General features: G+C 39.7%; 1 protein-coding gene across 1 annotated transcript in view; it reads right to left on the bottom strand.

The window, feature by feature from the left end:
- Positions 1-1,147: 1,147 nt before the first annotated feature.
- LOC113228758 overlaps positions 1,148-14,673 on the bottom strand; it is a 53,550-nt gene continuing 40,024 nt past the window's right edge. Inside the window, exons 10-19 of the mRNA XM_026462122.1 lie at positions 14,491-14,550; positions 14,150-14,250; positions 12,885-13,008; positions 12,522-12,585; positions 11,874-12,046; positions 11,628-11,803; positions 3,783-3,891; positions 2,820-3,258; positions 2,677-2,748; positions 1,148-1,356 (exon numbers count right to left, since the gene is read on the bottom strand). Coding sequence (XP_026317907.1) covers positions 1,148-1,356; positions 2,677-2,748; positions 2,820-3,258; positions 3,783-3,891; positions 11,628-11,803; positions 11,874-12,046; positions 12,522-12,585; positions 12,885-13,008; positions 14,150-14,250; positions 14,491-14,550 — 1,527 coding nt within the window. The remainder of the gene's footprint in view (positions 1,357-2,676; positions 2,749-2,819; positions 3,259-3,782; positions 3,892-11,627; positions 11,804-11,873; positions 12,047-12,521; positions 12,586-12,884; positions 13,009-14,149; positions 14,251-14,490; positions 14,551-14,673) is intronic.

Here is a 14,673-nt window from a genome sequence, read left to right as displayed (position 1 = left end):
AGCGCCTTACAAGTGCGGACACTTTTTAGCGCGGACCCGACGTCCATGTAATTGTAAGTCAATGACAATAATCATTATTTTTCTTTTTATTAATTTCAAATTTTAAATTTGGAACGTATAGAATCATGCCCGGATGCTTCAAATAACATTCCAATATATCGTCAAATTCATAAAACCTATTTCTTGTTCTTCTTCATTGAAGTAGAGAAAAAAATCAAAAGTGCCCGTTTTTTTGCAAAAGAGTTTATATATTTCGTTTTTTTTTCTTTAATTTCGTTTTCGAAAAAATAAAATGTGAAATAGTGTCCCTGCCGCTCAATCCAAGCAAAATGAACCGTATCAGTACGAGAAAAAATTTCATTCGAGCTGAGGTAGTATCGACTCTTAAGAATATAAATTAAAGTATAGGAATGAAACTATTTTTCCGGATTTAAAGTATATATATATATAGGATAAAAATTAAAGTATTTTGGAATTTTAAAGTTTTATTATTTTTTAAACACGATAGATTGACGGATATGATAGGAATGCGATATTAAAACCTAGCTGCAAGGCCGCCCTACCTAGTTTCTCTTTGTATTTGTTCATGTATGCTTTTAAAAAGTATTGGTATTGTATTGTTAAATTTTCCAAAAGTTCTATTCTAGGTCGGCCCACACGGTAAGCATCTGTTCAAGTATTAACATAGATCAACATGGTCTGTTTTTGCGCTGACGAGAAGCCTCCTACGTAGAATAAATATTATATCAGAGACATTTTCGAGGATCGTTTTGCATTGTTTTTTGATTAAGCGATTTGGTATTTTTATTTTTTTAAATAGTTTTATTTAAATAAATAAATAAATGTTAATTATTTAAAAACAAAACTCCTCTCGAAATCTACTACAGCGCTCCTTAGTGGACAGTATAAGTATTAATATGTAATATATTTCAGGAGCGGACTATCCACAGAGAGCGCCGTATTATGCTTCAAGTCTTTCGACCTTGTCTCATATGACGTGCTATGGCAGAAGCTGCGCTGTGAGACGGATCTCCCGGATGAAGTCACTAGGTTAATCCGTTACTGGTACGAAAATCAGACTAACAGTGTTAGGCGGGAGTGTATTCAAAAGATTACAGGTTTAAATGTGGGGTGAGACAAGGGGGGGTTACATCGCCGAGCTCACAAGCTTTTCAACCTGTATATTAATGCATTGATCGTGGAACTCAGCAACGCTAAAGTGGGTTGCTCTATTGATGGCACTTTCATTAATAATATCAGTTACGCTGATGATATGGTGCTGTTGACTCCTGGGATCAGTGCACTTGGTAAGCTCCTCAGGACATGTGAGACATATGCGGAAGCCCATGGACTCAGCTATAACACGAAAAAGATCGAGCTACTAGTTTTTAAGCCGAAGGTAGGTTCTTTTGAAACTGTGCCGCCGGTATTTCTCTATGGTAGTGAGATAAGTCGTTTCTCTCAATTTAAGTACTTGGGTTACTGGGTAACCGATAACCTGTATGATAGTGCCGACATGGAGAGGGAGAGAAGGGCCCTGTCTGTAATATGCTCGCCCGCAGGTTTGCTCGTTGCACCAAAGATGTAAAGATCTCATTATTTAAAGCATATTGCCAAACCTTTTACACAAGCAGCTTGTGGGTAAAGTATACCCAGAGAACCCTGAATACATTAATAACGGTTTTAGGGTGCTAATGGGGCTGCCGCGACACTGTTGTGCATCATGTTCTCAGTGCGGCATGTTCACGGAGGCGCACACAGATGGCTTTCATGCCATTATGCGCAAGAAGGCTGCCTCACTCATGATGCGTGTGCGCGGCAGCGCAAATGGCATCCTAGCCGTTGTTGCCAACAGGCTGGACTGCCCCTATCAATCACATTGGGTGCAACTATACGTGCGTAGGGTAGTGGTCTAGACGTGGCATTTCACTAGAATTAAATAATTTGGTATTGTACTAGCCATATCACGTAAGAAAAATTTACTGTATTACTAACATTATTATGGATCATGGTCCGTAATAAGTAATTATATTCTATTCTGTTTTATAAGTCATTTAAAAAGTAAAGGCAATGTTGGAAATACATGGATCTACGCATAGCCTATTAAATCCACAATACGTACTTATAACATCTATTCTTACAGGGTTAAACGTTGTCACGGTTAGGAGTAACTCTTGAATTTGTAGCATATTTTTTAAATAATCCGCATAAATTAAGGCATTTATTACTACGTCATTGTCACTCAGTATACTCATACATGTCCATCTCCCGCTAGGGTAGATAGGTATCACGAACCTCCATTCGCTGCACTCCCCTGTCTTTTCTCTTTTAGTCGCTTTAATATTTTCATACATTATTTTTGGTACTTTTAATCTGGCTTATTTCAGGACATCCCCAATCTGATCGAGATGTACTTAATAATTTAACGTGTCCTTCCGTATTCCGAAACAAAACTAATCGCTTCTGCCAGGTATCGAATCCGGTGACGCAAGAGAATTCACTGTGTTGTCAGAAGTTGAAGAAAATCTTCTAAAGTCGAGAGCACCACCACAGCCGATCGGTCTTTAAAGGTCGTTCGCGAGATGGCACCGCACGATGATGAAGTTACAAGAATTGAAGTGTTCGTCTTCCCGTGCGTGACCTACAGCGTCGTAAAGAAAAAGAAACGAGACCGACCTTGAGCAGAAGCCGGCGTCAGCGTCTGGTCCCAGGGCGGCTCGTCTTCGATTCTGCGAGCGCTGCGCTCCGCTGTGCACGAACAGAAAAGCGATTAGAAACGGACGCAAGACTACAACTGGCGCCGGAGGGAGCGCACTCACCGCCGAGGAAGTGCGCCGTCGCCGTCGCCGACGCCTTGCGCGGCTTCCGGTCGCCGGCCTCGGCACCTGCGGAGAGCGCGGGGTCAGCGGCGGGCGCGGGCCTGTGGCGGGCGCCGGCGGGGCACTGACCGGGCGCGGGCGCGGGGTTGGCGTGGATGCGCTCCATGAAGCGCGAGATGCGGTTGGACGAGTGGTCGTGGTCCAGCACGCAGCCCTCCTCCACGCTGCGCGCGCACAGCCGGTGCACGCGCAGCTGGCACTCGGCGCACACGTAGGCCTGCACAGACACGGCCGCTGTAGCCGACGGCCGGGCTCGGCTCGCGGACCGGGGCCCTGCGCTCACCTGCGGGGCCAGCCCCCAGATGACGTTGTCGCAGTGGTGACAATGGCCGACCGACGTGAGCGCCTGCAGCTGCAAGTGGTGTCCGCGGACCACGAACTGAACACGAAAGGCACTCGTTTTACTATCACTGGTTTCTTCACACTTCCCCTTGCGCGGCAGTGTGAACGAGGGGCCACTTTGCACGGCTCGACCTGTACCTCACCGAACAGTCACGTTAGCGACAACGGTGTCGTTTCTAGGATTCCCAACTCCTCAAAATATTGTCATCCCGTTTAAAGCGACAGAGCGTAAAAGGGCAAAAACGACAACATTTCCAAATCTACAAAATTAAATTGCACCTAATGAAATTTAATTACAATTTTAGTCCTTTCTACCGGACTGTATATTACCAATACTTATTTTTTAATTAATGAATTTCTATCAGACGCCGACTGTGTAACCACTATTATTAATTTAATTTCTATTCGATCAAAACAAATAACTAAGGACCGTCAAAATTTCACGTTTCATGTCTATAAAATAAATTTCTTGTTTTCTCATTGATATAATAAGTTAATTTTAAGTTGCGCGACACCGTTGTCCACTAGCAGCGCAACCACCACATTAACGGCTGTACTCACGGGCTGCGGATGGGTCTTGGCCAACTGCTTGGTGCGTTGCTTGTACAGCTTGTCCCGCTGCAGAAAGGCGGCGCGCTGCCCGCCCACCGCCGCGGCCACCGCCGCCGGCCTGCCATTGCACCATCCAATTAATCAAATGTAACAAACACCCAGCTTATCAAACTTACGTTTTTTAGAAAATGAAACTATTTTTCGGATTTAAACCGCGTATATTTGTTTTTTCAAACAAACCGACATTTCGGTCCTTTTACATGTCCCGTGGTCACGGTTGACTGAGATGGTATAGTCATCAACCAGTTATGCCTAATATTAATGCAAACCACCCTATATTTTCACTATAGTTACAAAAGTTATTAATTGAATACCTTATTTTTAATTTAACAAACAAACATTCAATTTCCTCTACATTACGTTTTACAAATTATTTTATTGAATGAATTTTTATTAAGTTCAATTTATTATTAATTAATAATAGATATTATATATATACTGCAGTCTTATGTGTGTTTGGGATATTTCATCAGAGGAAATACTGGATCCCGAACTGGTGTTACGGAGAAACCATCTTCCTTGTTGAAATTAGGATGTTTTTTAATTTCAATGGCCTCTCGCAGCATCCTGGGTAGATAACGGACTTCTTTTGCAAGGACCTGGGGTTAGTTAAACTTCATTGAATATGTAGGTTTATCCATGACATGCTCGCAGATTGCAGACTTGTTTAGGCGACAGTGTTTAACATCAGCTATATGTTCTTTGACGCGGGTACGAACACTTCGCTTCGTTTGTCCATAAGAGAGACCGCCTCACAGTCAAGCTTGTAAACTCCTGCATCCTGTAAGGGGATGTTACATTTCACGGGTTTCAGGAACTGAGAAATCTTCCTCGGGGGCTTGAAATAGGTCTTGATAGATGCACACCTCTCACGTAAGTTAAAATGGCAGGTCTTCGCTCGACACTGCACTGTGATTCCCCCATAGGCCATAAATCAAAAAAAATCATTGGCTTATCCCGGTTAGATCAACTCACTAAGTTAGTAACTAGTTAACAAGCTTCCAAAAACTATAAATATCAATGTAATTAGGTCACGTTATCATTCACTTTTGTGCATCGGAAGTGAGCGCATCGCGAGACTAATTATCACCACGTGTGAGTCATCGAAACTTAATCACTTTGTTTTTGAGTGTCACTATTCCAAATCAAGTGTTTACGTGTTGTGAAAGCATGGAGATCCAAGAGCATGGTATGTACTTTTATTATCAATTTTTTTTTAATTTTTTTTATGCATATTTTTTGTTATATAATTTTTTTATTGAAGGCAGTTTTTTGGTGAAAATTTTTGGCATAACTTAATTTCCTTTAGACCTACAACTTTTGGCTGCGCTGAGCTGCACCTGAGGTATATGGTTTTTGAATAAGGAGTATGTCCTTATTAAGAGCTATAAGTTTCATTTGCATCTTGCTGCCTCTTCTTGGCTTAAAGGGGTGTCAAAGTATGCATGTCCATAGTATTGAATTTTTAATTTTTTTTTAAGTTCAGCTTTCATATTGTTTTAGGTACATTTTTCAAATGTTCTGTATCGAGGATGACAATTTTTGATATTTGGCACTCTAAAGTGGGTAATCCAAATGAAAAAATGCAACACGTCCTGAGCACTTTGACCGAAACATCATCCCTTTCTGACGACATCGAAAATATTGATTTAGAGACTTTAAGCCTTAAAATTAAGAATATTTGTAAACGAATTTCCCACTACTGGGCAAAGTCGAATCGTACTAGATCTAAATTCTTAGAAAAATATTCAGATTGGCTGCATGTCGTTGAAAATATTGATGTACAGCGAACTGAGTTACGTGTATCTCAGAGCTTTGACGAAGTTAAACCATCAACTTCTTCATCGCATGGCCGTCCGAGAATTAACTTTGACGACACCAGTAAACGTACAAAAAGGAGAAGATTGGCTAGTTTGTCTAACCAAGACCCTTCTCTTGTACAGTCATTGCTCAATGCGTCCGATAGCTTGTCTTGTCCTGAAATCGATTCTAGCGAAGTTTTATCGCTCATTGTTGAAGCTCAGTTAACACATCAATATATATTAGTAAAGAAATTTATAGACAATAAGTTTTCAAAAACCATTTTCCCATCTTACCAAAGTGTCGTGGAATCTAAAAAACACTGTTATCCTTCAGATATTACTGTTACAGAATCATCCGCCGAAGTCGAACTTCAAAGTTTATTAGATCATACTGCCAATCGGATTCTCAAGTCTCAAAAAGATGTTTTGGATAGTGTACCTAATGAGTCTCTAGATAAGATATCTTTGATAGGGAAATGGGGTTTCGATGGCAGTACAGGGCATTCAGAATATAAACAGTGTTTTTCTGACTCCACTCTTGAAGACAGTAGCCTGTTTGTTACTTCGTATGTGCCACTTCAGCTTGTTTTGACAACAGATAACAAAGAAAATTCAGTAGTTTTGTGGAAAAATCCTCGTCCTTCATCAACTCGATACTGTCGTCCTATACGCCTCCGATATTTGAAGGAATCGACTGCAGTGTCAGTTGAGGAAGAAGCTCATTTTAAAGATAAAATAAGGAACTTGCAGCCTGTTTTCAAGGAAGAAGATCGCGAATATCGCATTACTCATTGTTTGCAACTTACTATGGTAGATGGTAAAGTGTGTAATGCACTTAGTGGTGTTTCTTCATCAAAATGTTTTATTTGTAACGCCTTGCCCAGTGAAATGAACAAAATTGACGAATGTTTAAATAAGGAAGTCGATGAGAGTAAATATGAATTTGGTTTATCACCTCTTCACGCGTTAATACGTTTTTTTGAATATTTTGTTCATGTCGCGTACAAGTTAGATGTTAGGAAATGGCAAGCTAGGTCCGCTAATGACAAAATGCTTGTTGCTGCAAAAAAATCATATGTTCAGACTCAATTTAGAGAAAGATTAGGGCTTATAGTGGATAAGCCTAAAAGTGGCGGAAGCGGAACATCAAACGATGGTAATACAGCCAGGCGGTTTTTCTCGAATTCAGAAATTTCCGCTGAAATTACTGGGATCAAGAAGGATCTCCTAGATCGTTGCTGGATCATCCTTCAATGTTTAAATTCGGGATATAATATTAATAAGACGAACTTCGAAGAGTTCGCTTTAGAGACGGCTCGGCAGTTAGTTGCCGAGTATCCGTGGTATAACATGCCTGCTTCCGTTCACAAAGTTCTAATTCATGGTGCTAATGTTATAGATTACGGTTTGTTGTCAATCGGAGAGTTGTCTGAAGAAGCAGCTGAAGCGACTAACAAATACATCAAGTCTTTTAGAAAAAATCATACGCGTAAAATGAGTCGCATTGTGACCAACACAGATTTAGTAAATAGGCTGCTTCTTCATTCAGATCCCTTCATAACAGGTCTACGAAAGTTACCTGTTAAAAAAAAAGGTGTACTGTCAAAAGCTGTATTAGACTTGTTATGTATTTAAAGTTAATATTGTTGAGATTTAATGTATTTTGGTATAATTTGTGTTTTGTTTGTATTTTGTAAAATGAACTTTTTTATGTATTTTTATTGTTTTAATTTATTCATTTGTGGTTATTGTTAATACAAATAATCATTATTTACACAGTTTTACCATTAAAAGTCGCAGTATAAAATGTTTTAGATACATCGTCTAAAAACAAAATTACTGCGAGACATTTTTACACCTAAATATTGTCAAATATTTTTTAAAATGTATAATTTTATTAATTTACGTTTACCTAATCATATTTTAACGTAATAAAATAAAAAAATAATAATAATTTCGGAGTTACGTATTTATGACCGCCTTAGTATGGAGCGTGAATCACCGTGCACTGGTGGTTTCACTTGAGGCCTGCGGCATTGGCGCGGAAACTTCAACTTATTTAAATGTAGAACTTGCTTTACATGCTGAAGTTTCCCTGCCTTACGTTTTTTTTTGTGCGCCTTGTGGTAAACGAGACGTCTGTCCATAACAGTTGCAGTACCACTCAGTGCTTTAAATCACACAGACTTGAGCGACAATGCCACTGCGCTCTGAGACTGTCAAGTTGAGACTGTCAACTTATTTGTAAGTCCCATGTGCCTGTGTGTGTGTTTTGCCAACACTCTTACCCTTCAAAACCTGAATGCAGTAATGCTCGCATTACTGGTTAGCGGCAGAAATAAGTAAGGTGGTAGTACTTCCCTGGACGAACTTTTTCCCCAAGGAAAACGACTATATGTTACGTAAATACACATTTTAATTCTCATTTATTTGACAACCTCAGTGATCCAGCGGTTATATCAGCGCGGGCGCTAGATGAGAAGGTCTCGGGTTCGACTTCCAGTAAGATCATTTTGGAAAAACTTTACTCAATTGTTTTGGTGTAGGTGTTTAGGTAGTGTACCGCAGTTAATTCCGATACTCTAGCACAGGAAAGTCCCCAGTGTAGGAACAGGTAATTGGTGTGATTGTCAAGCACATTATTATTATTATTATTCGTAGTCATGTTGCTTAATTAATTACCACATACTTGATGTAAGTTGAAAATAGATAACCCAATGACATCATTGTTTACAATGTACAAACTAAATTACCTTTTATTCACTCCGTCGGAATTCGAAAAGGACATAAGAACTGAACACAATTAATTCCACACAAGTCAGAAATCCACAAATATCTATACAATAAAAAGGATATTGTTGTTATAGTTCAACTAAAATGAACTATTTTCTAAACAATTTTTTGTCAAGTAAACATTACAATCATTTCAAATAATTGACTATATTTGAACGAAAAACGTTCAATCGTGCACCGACAGTAATCCTGTACTGCTCGTTTGTATATGGCTACCATATTGTTACAGATGACTCCAATCGTAGACAATTACAAAATATGTTTACAAATGATGTAAATACTGAATCAACATTTTTATTGTTACCTACAGGCTGTTTATATTGTTGGTATTCTTTTAGCTTAGCTAAATACAATACAAACGCACCTTCAAACTATTTCTCTTTTTGTTGCTGGTAAAAACTGTACGGTGAAATAAAGCAAACAGTGCACCGCGCCGGGTCTACCTACAACTATCTCTCATCCATATATAAACAAATTGTGTCCTATGAATTTTGGTAATGAAAACACACAAAAAAACAGTAGAAAACCTTTATCCCGAGATTTCACTGGTTGGACTTGAAATTTTAATTTTTCGTGGAGACGATAGGGGCGCTGTATAACTTGATATATAAAATTGTCAAAAAATTTCAAAACTATAAACGACTGCAGTTACTAATTGTCGGCGCTTTTTTCTTATGTCTATGTTAATTAATTATGTAAAAAAAATTATTAATCTAATTTGAATTTTAATTGTATCCCATTTTTATTACTATTGAATATCTTTATTTGTTTTATATTATCAAGTGACGGGACAAACAAGTCGTGTGCCTGAAGGCAAGCTACACGTCTGTCCACAACAGTTGCAATGCCACTCAGAGCTTCAAATTGCAAAGATCTGTGAGGCACTGCCACCGCGCCTGTCATCCTGAGACGTAAGTTGACAAGTCCCATGTGCCTGTAATTTCACCAGCACCCTTACCCTTCAAAACCGGAACACAGTAATGCTGACATTACTGTTTGACGGCAGATATAGATAAAGTAGCGTGCTGCCACTGGGCGAACTTTTTCACAAGGAGCTCTTCTGCTACAATTATACAAATTATTACGTAAAATGAAATATTTAAAGTAATGTATTCAAATTGTACGTGTTATGGACCTAATCTGTTATAAATGAATTTAATTAATTAATTACTAAGCCTGGAATTTGTATCTTCTATCTACGTGAATTGGATTTTCATAAATGTACTGTGACACTAGTGTTAGATACGTATAAGGATGAGGAAATTAGTTACGTATGACGTAACGTTGAATTGAAGTGAAAATAAAACCTACTTAGTCTTCTTTTTCTTAGACTTGGGCGACTGCCACCACCGCCTCCTCACTTCCCTCGCGTCTGACTCACTAATCTCGGTCAAATTCACCATTATCACCAATTTCACTCAGTTCACACTATAAATCATTTATACATTCCTAATGACATTAATAATGCGTGAACACTTTTGTACGTGAATTATATTAGAATCTTGGAACATAAATGTATCCAAGATAAAAAAAAATTATAGAGGCAAGTTAAGACAGCATGAATAATCGTTGTTGTTTGATGTTGTCAGAACATTTTATTCTAGTTACAAATGTAATAAATTGTACTGAATGTTTGGCTGTCGAAGGGACACTGACTAACGGATACATTTGTAGAGGAAATAATATGGGAAACTGATATTATATATTGCAACTTTTTTCCTTAAAAATAGCAGGTTTCCAAAGCATTTTGTTATATACTTGTAATGGGTGACCAAGAATGGCTTACGTGTTTCCTTTCGGAGGGTCGATGCCTTGTTTGTTCTTTGAATTACATTTTTAGTGTACCGTATATACGTAAACTGAGGAACAAGAAAACATTTGTGGAGTCATCAAAGTTCGTTAATAACATACAATTGAATATATAGGATACTTTATGTTCGGGATAAATGAAGACGAATCACATAGAACTTTTAGATTTATCCGAGGTGATAGGAGGCTTTGGTGCTGATTATTATTATTAGATTACATGTAATATTATATATATTATATTGTTGATTTGCTTTATCTTATTTAATTGTGATATATATATAACATTGAGTCATAAACTTGCACGGCACGTAAACGGAACCTATAGGTTTTAGTAGCACCGCGGCGGACCGGCAGAGGAACCACTGAGGTGTTGCTATCACTTTCTTCAACGCATTAAACGCCCGCGCCTTATCAGTGCGCTCGCTCACGCACTGCACTAAGGGGGATAATCCGCTGCAATTCTAGTCTCTCACGAAATGCCGCGTGGTTTATTATGTAAACAAGAGATAGTGTAAAAAAGAACCGCTATCAGGTTCACCAGAACCTGTATTACCATCCAGTGGTGCTCCTTCTTATTATGGACGGCAAGTGCGTGACTGTTACTTATGGGGTGATGTCAAATGTTTAGTTTACACGGAGAAAGCGTGTGTCGAGGAATTGCGCGCAAAAATCGTCTTTGCTTTCAAACTTATGAAGTCAAATGTGCTAGTGTTCAGAAAGGTGAAACGAAACTCTCGACAACGTGCGAATCTTTGCCGGTGGTGGTGGACACTTCTAGCAATACTTTCATGTACCCTAAAGTTGGTAAGTATCAAATCTAATTTCCAAGAAAAATCTTTTTCAGTCAACTTTTCTAATTATTGTAAATAAACAATAAATTATAATGTACACTCCCATTTAACATAGCACCGCACTACATAATGTGGTCCAGAAAGGTGCTCTTTCTCGATCGTTCATTTACCTATTGTTTCGTTTTTATCACTCGGTCAATGGCGGGTCGCCGAGCGCTCGGGGTCACTGCTCGCGCGCGGTGCATACAATTTACGGACAATTTTGCAAAACTTACCAGATACAATTAGCCAGAAGATTGAACCGAAGACATTTTTTTAATATTTTTAGATTCTTTAGCATTATTTCCATTAGTAAGTTTTTAAATACGGCGCCAATGCAGATCAAGACATTGCATATGGCAATTATAATTTCAAAATATTACAGATAGTGACTTGTAATATAACAGATAACCGTCGACTTAAGCGAGTCTCAGACATTCCGATGTTCAAAAAATTCCGATACGTTGTGGTAGCTTTCTTGAATCAAGTTCTTAACCCATTTCTGAAAGACCATTATCACGCCGGCACGGGAGGCGCTCCGCAGCCCGGAGCAGACTCACCGGCAGAGCAGGCACAGCGCCGCGGCGGCGGCGGCGGCCAGCAGCGCCTGCTGCGCCTCGGCCAGCGCGGGCGGGGCGGGCGGCGCGGCGGAGGCGGGGGAGGGGCAGCCCCCGCCGCCCGCCGCCGCCAGCGCGCGCAGCCGCTCGCACAGCAGGCGCTCCACGATCGTCTGCTCCTGCAACGAGCGCGCGTCAGTGCCGTCGGCCCCCCGCGCGAACCCGCCCCCCCCCCGCCCCCCCCCCCACCTGCTGCTTTTCGGCGTGGCACCTGGCGATCACGTGGTCCGTGGGCCCGTACAGCGTGCCCAGGCCCACCTGCCGCTTCACCTGGAACTCGTTCAGCTGCTGGCCCAGCTCCTCCTTCGCTTTCTGGCGCGCTTTGCGGAACACGTTGCGGAGAAGCTCCTCCTTCTCGTATTCTGTGGACGAACATTCGCTTCGATACGGAGATGTGTCCTGGCGGAGGAAACGCTTCGAAAAGGTGCACGAAACGGATTTAAGCCCTCGCCGCGGTAATGATGAGTGTAGATGAGACTTTAAGACGCGACGTGGTTAATGTAGTTTGCAATCCTACATATCATTTTAAGAATGAGACAAACGAGAGTCCGCTTTGAAACGCAGTTTCCGTCACGTCACCGCCGCGGAAGCTCGTGATTAAGGACCACAGACGGGCTCGAAACATACGAAGCGAAAATCCGACTCGCGTTACTTTTTCTATTTAAAAACGATGTTGATAATGAATTTCGATAATTGTTGATACCAACACATTCTTACAGGGACCAAAATTCACTTTCCAGCCATTTTCTGCAGGAAGTTAAATTTGGAATTTTTGTTAAGTTTAGAACAGTATCTTTTACTTTCAAAGTAACGTGGCAGATTTACGTAAATACTAACCATTAACTAACACGTGCTCAATTTCGTTTGCCATATTTTCATCTACGCCGTTTAACTGCAAAACCTGAAACAAAAACAAACAAAACATATCACTTTGATATAAAAACTCATCAAATGTCCATCCATAATCCAGATTTTTCAGGAATCTTACATACCACTGAGTGTACAGCGACTGCTAAGTGATGAGACTTCTTGACTAATAATTTATGTAAACCTAGGAGTTCTATTCATAAGCTTTTTGTTGCCATTTTTAGGCTACGGGTTATGTTCTAATTTGAAAACGTACCACACTATTATTATAATAATATTGTAAACAAAATTAAGAAACGTTTCTTGTCTGCTAAAAAAATTGACCATACTTACGGCATTTGGCATTAGAAATGTGGACTGTATCTCATAGGCCCACCGTCGCAGGGTGGTGTTGGGGACACCAGTCGCTGAGCGGTACCCGTCCGTGATTATTAGCAGGAGATTCGCGCACGCGCATCTGGAATTATCGAACGGTATAAACCACGGAACATTTATCTAGATTACTTCTAGGCTCGCTTGTACTATCAGAGTCGATGTGGCCAACATACATTGTCAAACAGTGATGTGATGCCGGTGAATGTGTAGAGCATGCACGCTCTACTAATAGTTATTATTATTTTCTTAATGGCGACCACTTAGGTCACGAGGCTTAAGTCAGTGTCAGTTTCGATGTAATGTTGTCAGTTAATATTGATCAAGAACACTTTTGTTTGTTACAACGTTTGAGTGGAGAGCTTCCACTACATAGTTCAACATTGCGTCAACAGATGGCGCCTCAAAATATCAATCACAAGTTTTAAAAATTGGAGAAGACCAGTGGGCGTAGCGAAAATAGCTAATAACCATAAACAATGCACTACCCAACGTGATCAGAACGGAGGTGTACTTTTTTCAAACTGAGAAATGTGAGCAAACGAACCTGGAGGCATGCTTCGAATCTCCAACACACGAAATCCAACACGCGTGTTACTCACACAAACGCATTTTAAATGATATATAACTAGATATTGGAGAGATGGTCCCCCATACTAAATAATCGACTGAGAACTGGCAACCAGATAGCACTATCTCAGTTTTCACAACTTTACAGGTGAAGAAAAAAATTATTTGCGTCATTTATATAGCATCTGGATTATTAAATAAAAATATGTACCTTTTAAATATTTTTATTACACATGTGTGTATGTACACTACATATTTTTATTTTATAAACCAGATGCTATATAAATGATTTTTTCTTCACCTGTAAAGTTGTCAAAATTGAGCTATCTCAATACTATTCAACCAGTACTATTACTGGTTGCCAGTTCACAGTCGATTATGTTAGTATGGGGGACCATCTCTCCATTTTCTTCTGGTCGTTTCTGCCACACTGCGTACGCGCGTATGCGCACCTAATCTTGAAAACACGCAGGGTGTTTGGGGAAATTAAAATAATATATTCACTTCTCATTGACGAGAATGATCTCGTCAATGAAAAGCGATAATGATATCGCCCTGTGAAAATAGTATGCCACCAAGTGGAACTATCTCTATCAATTGTATTTTTGTGACTTAGCCCTAGCCTTTTTTTCAGCATTTTAGTAAACAAACATTACCTTCTCTCTCCTAACAGCCAGTTGAGTAAGACAGCAGTTTTCACTTTAGATTCCCTCACCGAGCGAACATTCGAAAATAAACCGGAATACGTTGAGTTGTCCTGAAAATTAACATTTTTTTAATAAGCATCAATAAAAATTGAAATTATTTAGTACTACTAATGTAAAAGTTGTTATTTACGATTGGGTGTTTTTGAAGCTTAAACATAGTTTACAAAGCGTCCTATAACGAGCGTTAACTAGAAATACTAGTTGTTTCATTGCTACACTTTGGCCCGGGTCAATCGTTGTGGACAATTCTGCGCGAACTAACTTGGAAGAGTAGACAAGTATGAACTTACTGAGGCGGGTGAGTCGTCTTCCTCCATTGATATGATTGCTCTTTGAGGATCTGCGCACGGCTGTAACGTACAAATATATTGTCTGTTAATTTACGAGTTAATGCTGTATAAGGAAGTTTCACAATCTTCTATATATTATTTTTATAAGAAAGAGTAACAGGGATGGCGATATTTGTAAACCTA

Source organism: Hyposmocoma kahamanoa, unplaced genomic scaffold (assembly GCF_003589595.1).
Source record: "Hyposmocoma kahamanoa isolate Upper Pololo Valley unplaced genomic scaffold, ASM358959v1 240, whole genome shotgun sequence".
Classification (NCBI taxonomy): domain Eukaryota; kingdom Metazoa; phylum Arthropoda; class Insecta; order Lepidoptera; family Cosmopterigidae; genus Hyposmocoma; species Hyposmocoma kahamanoa.
The sequence above is the reverse complement of the archived record's forward strand: the minus strand, read 5'-3'. Positions and strand labels throughout refer to the sequence as shown.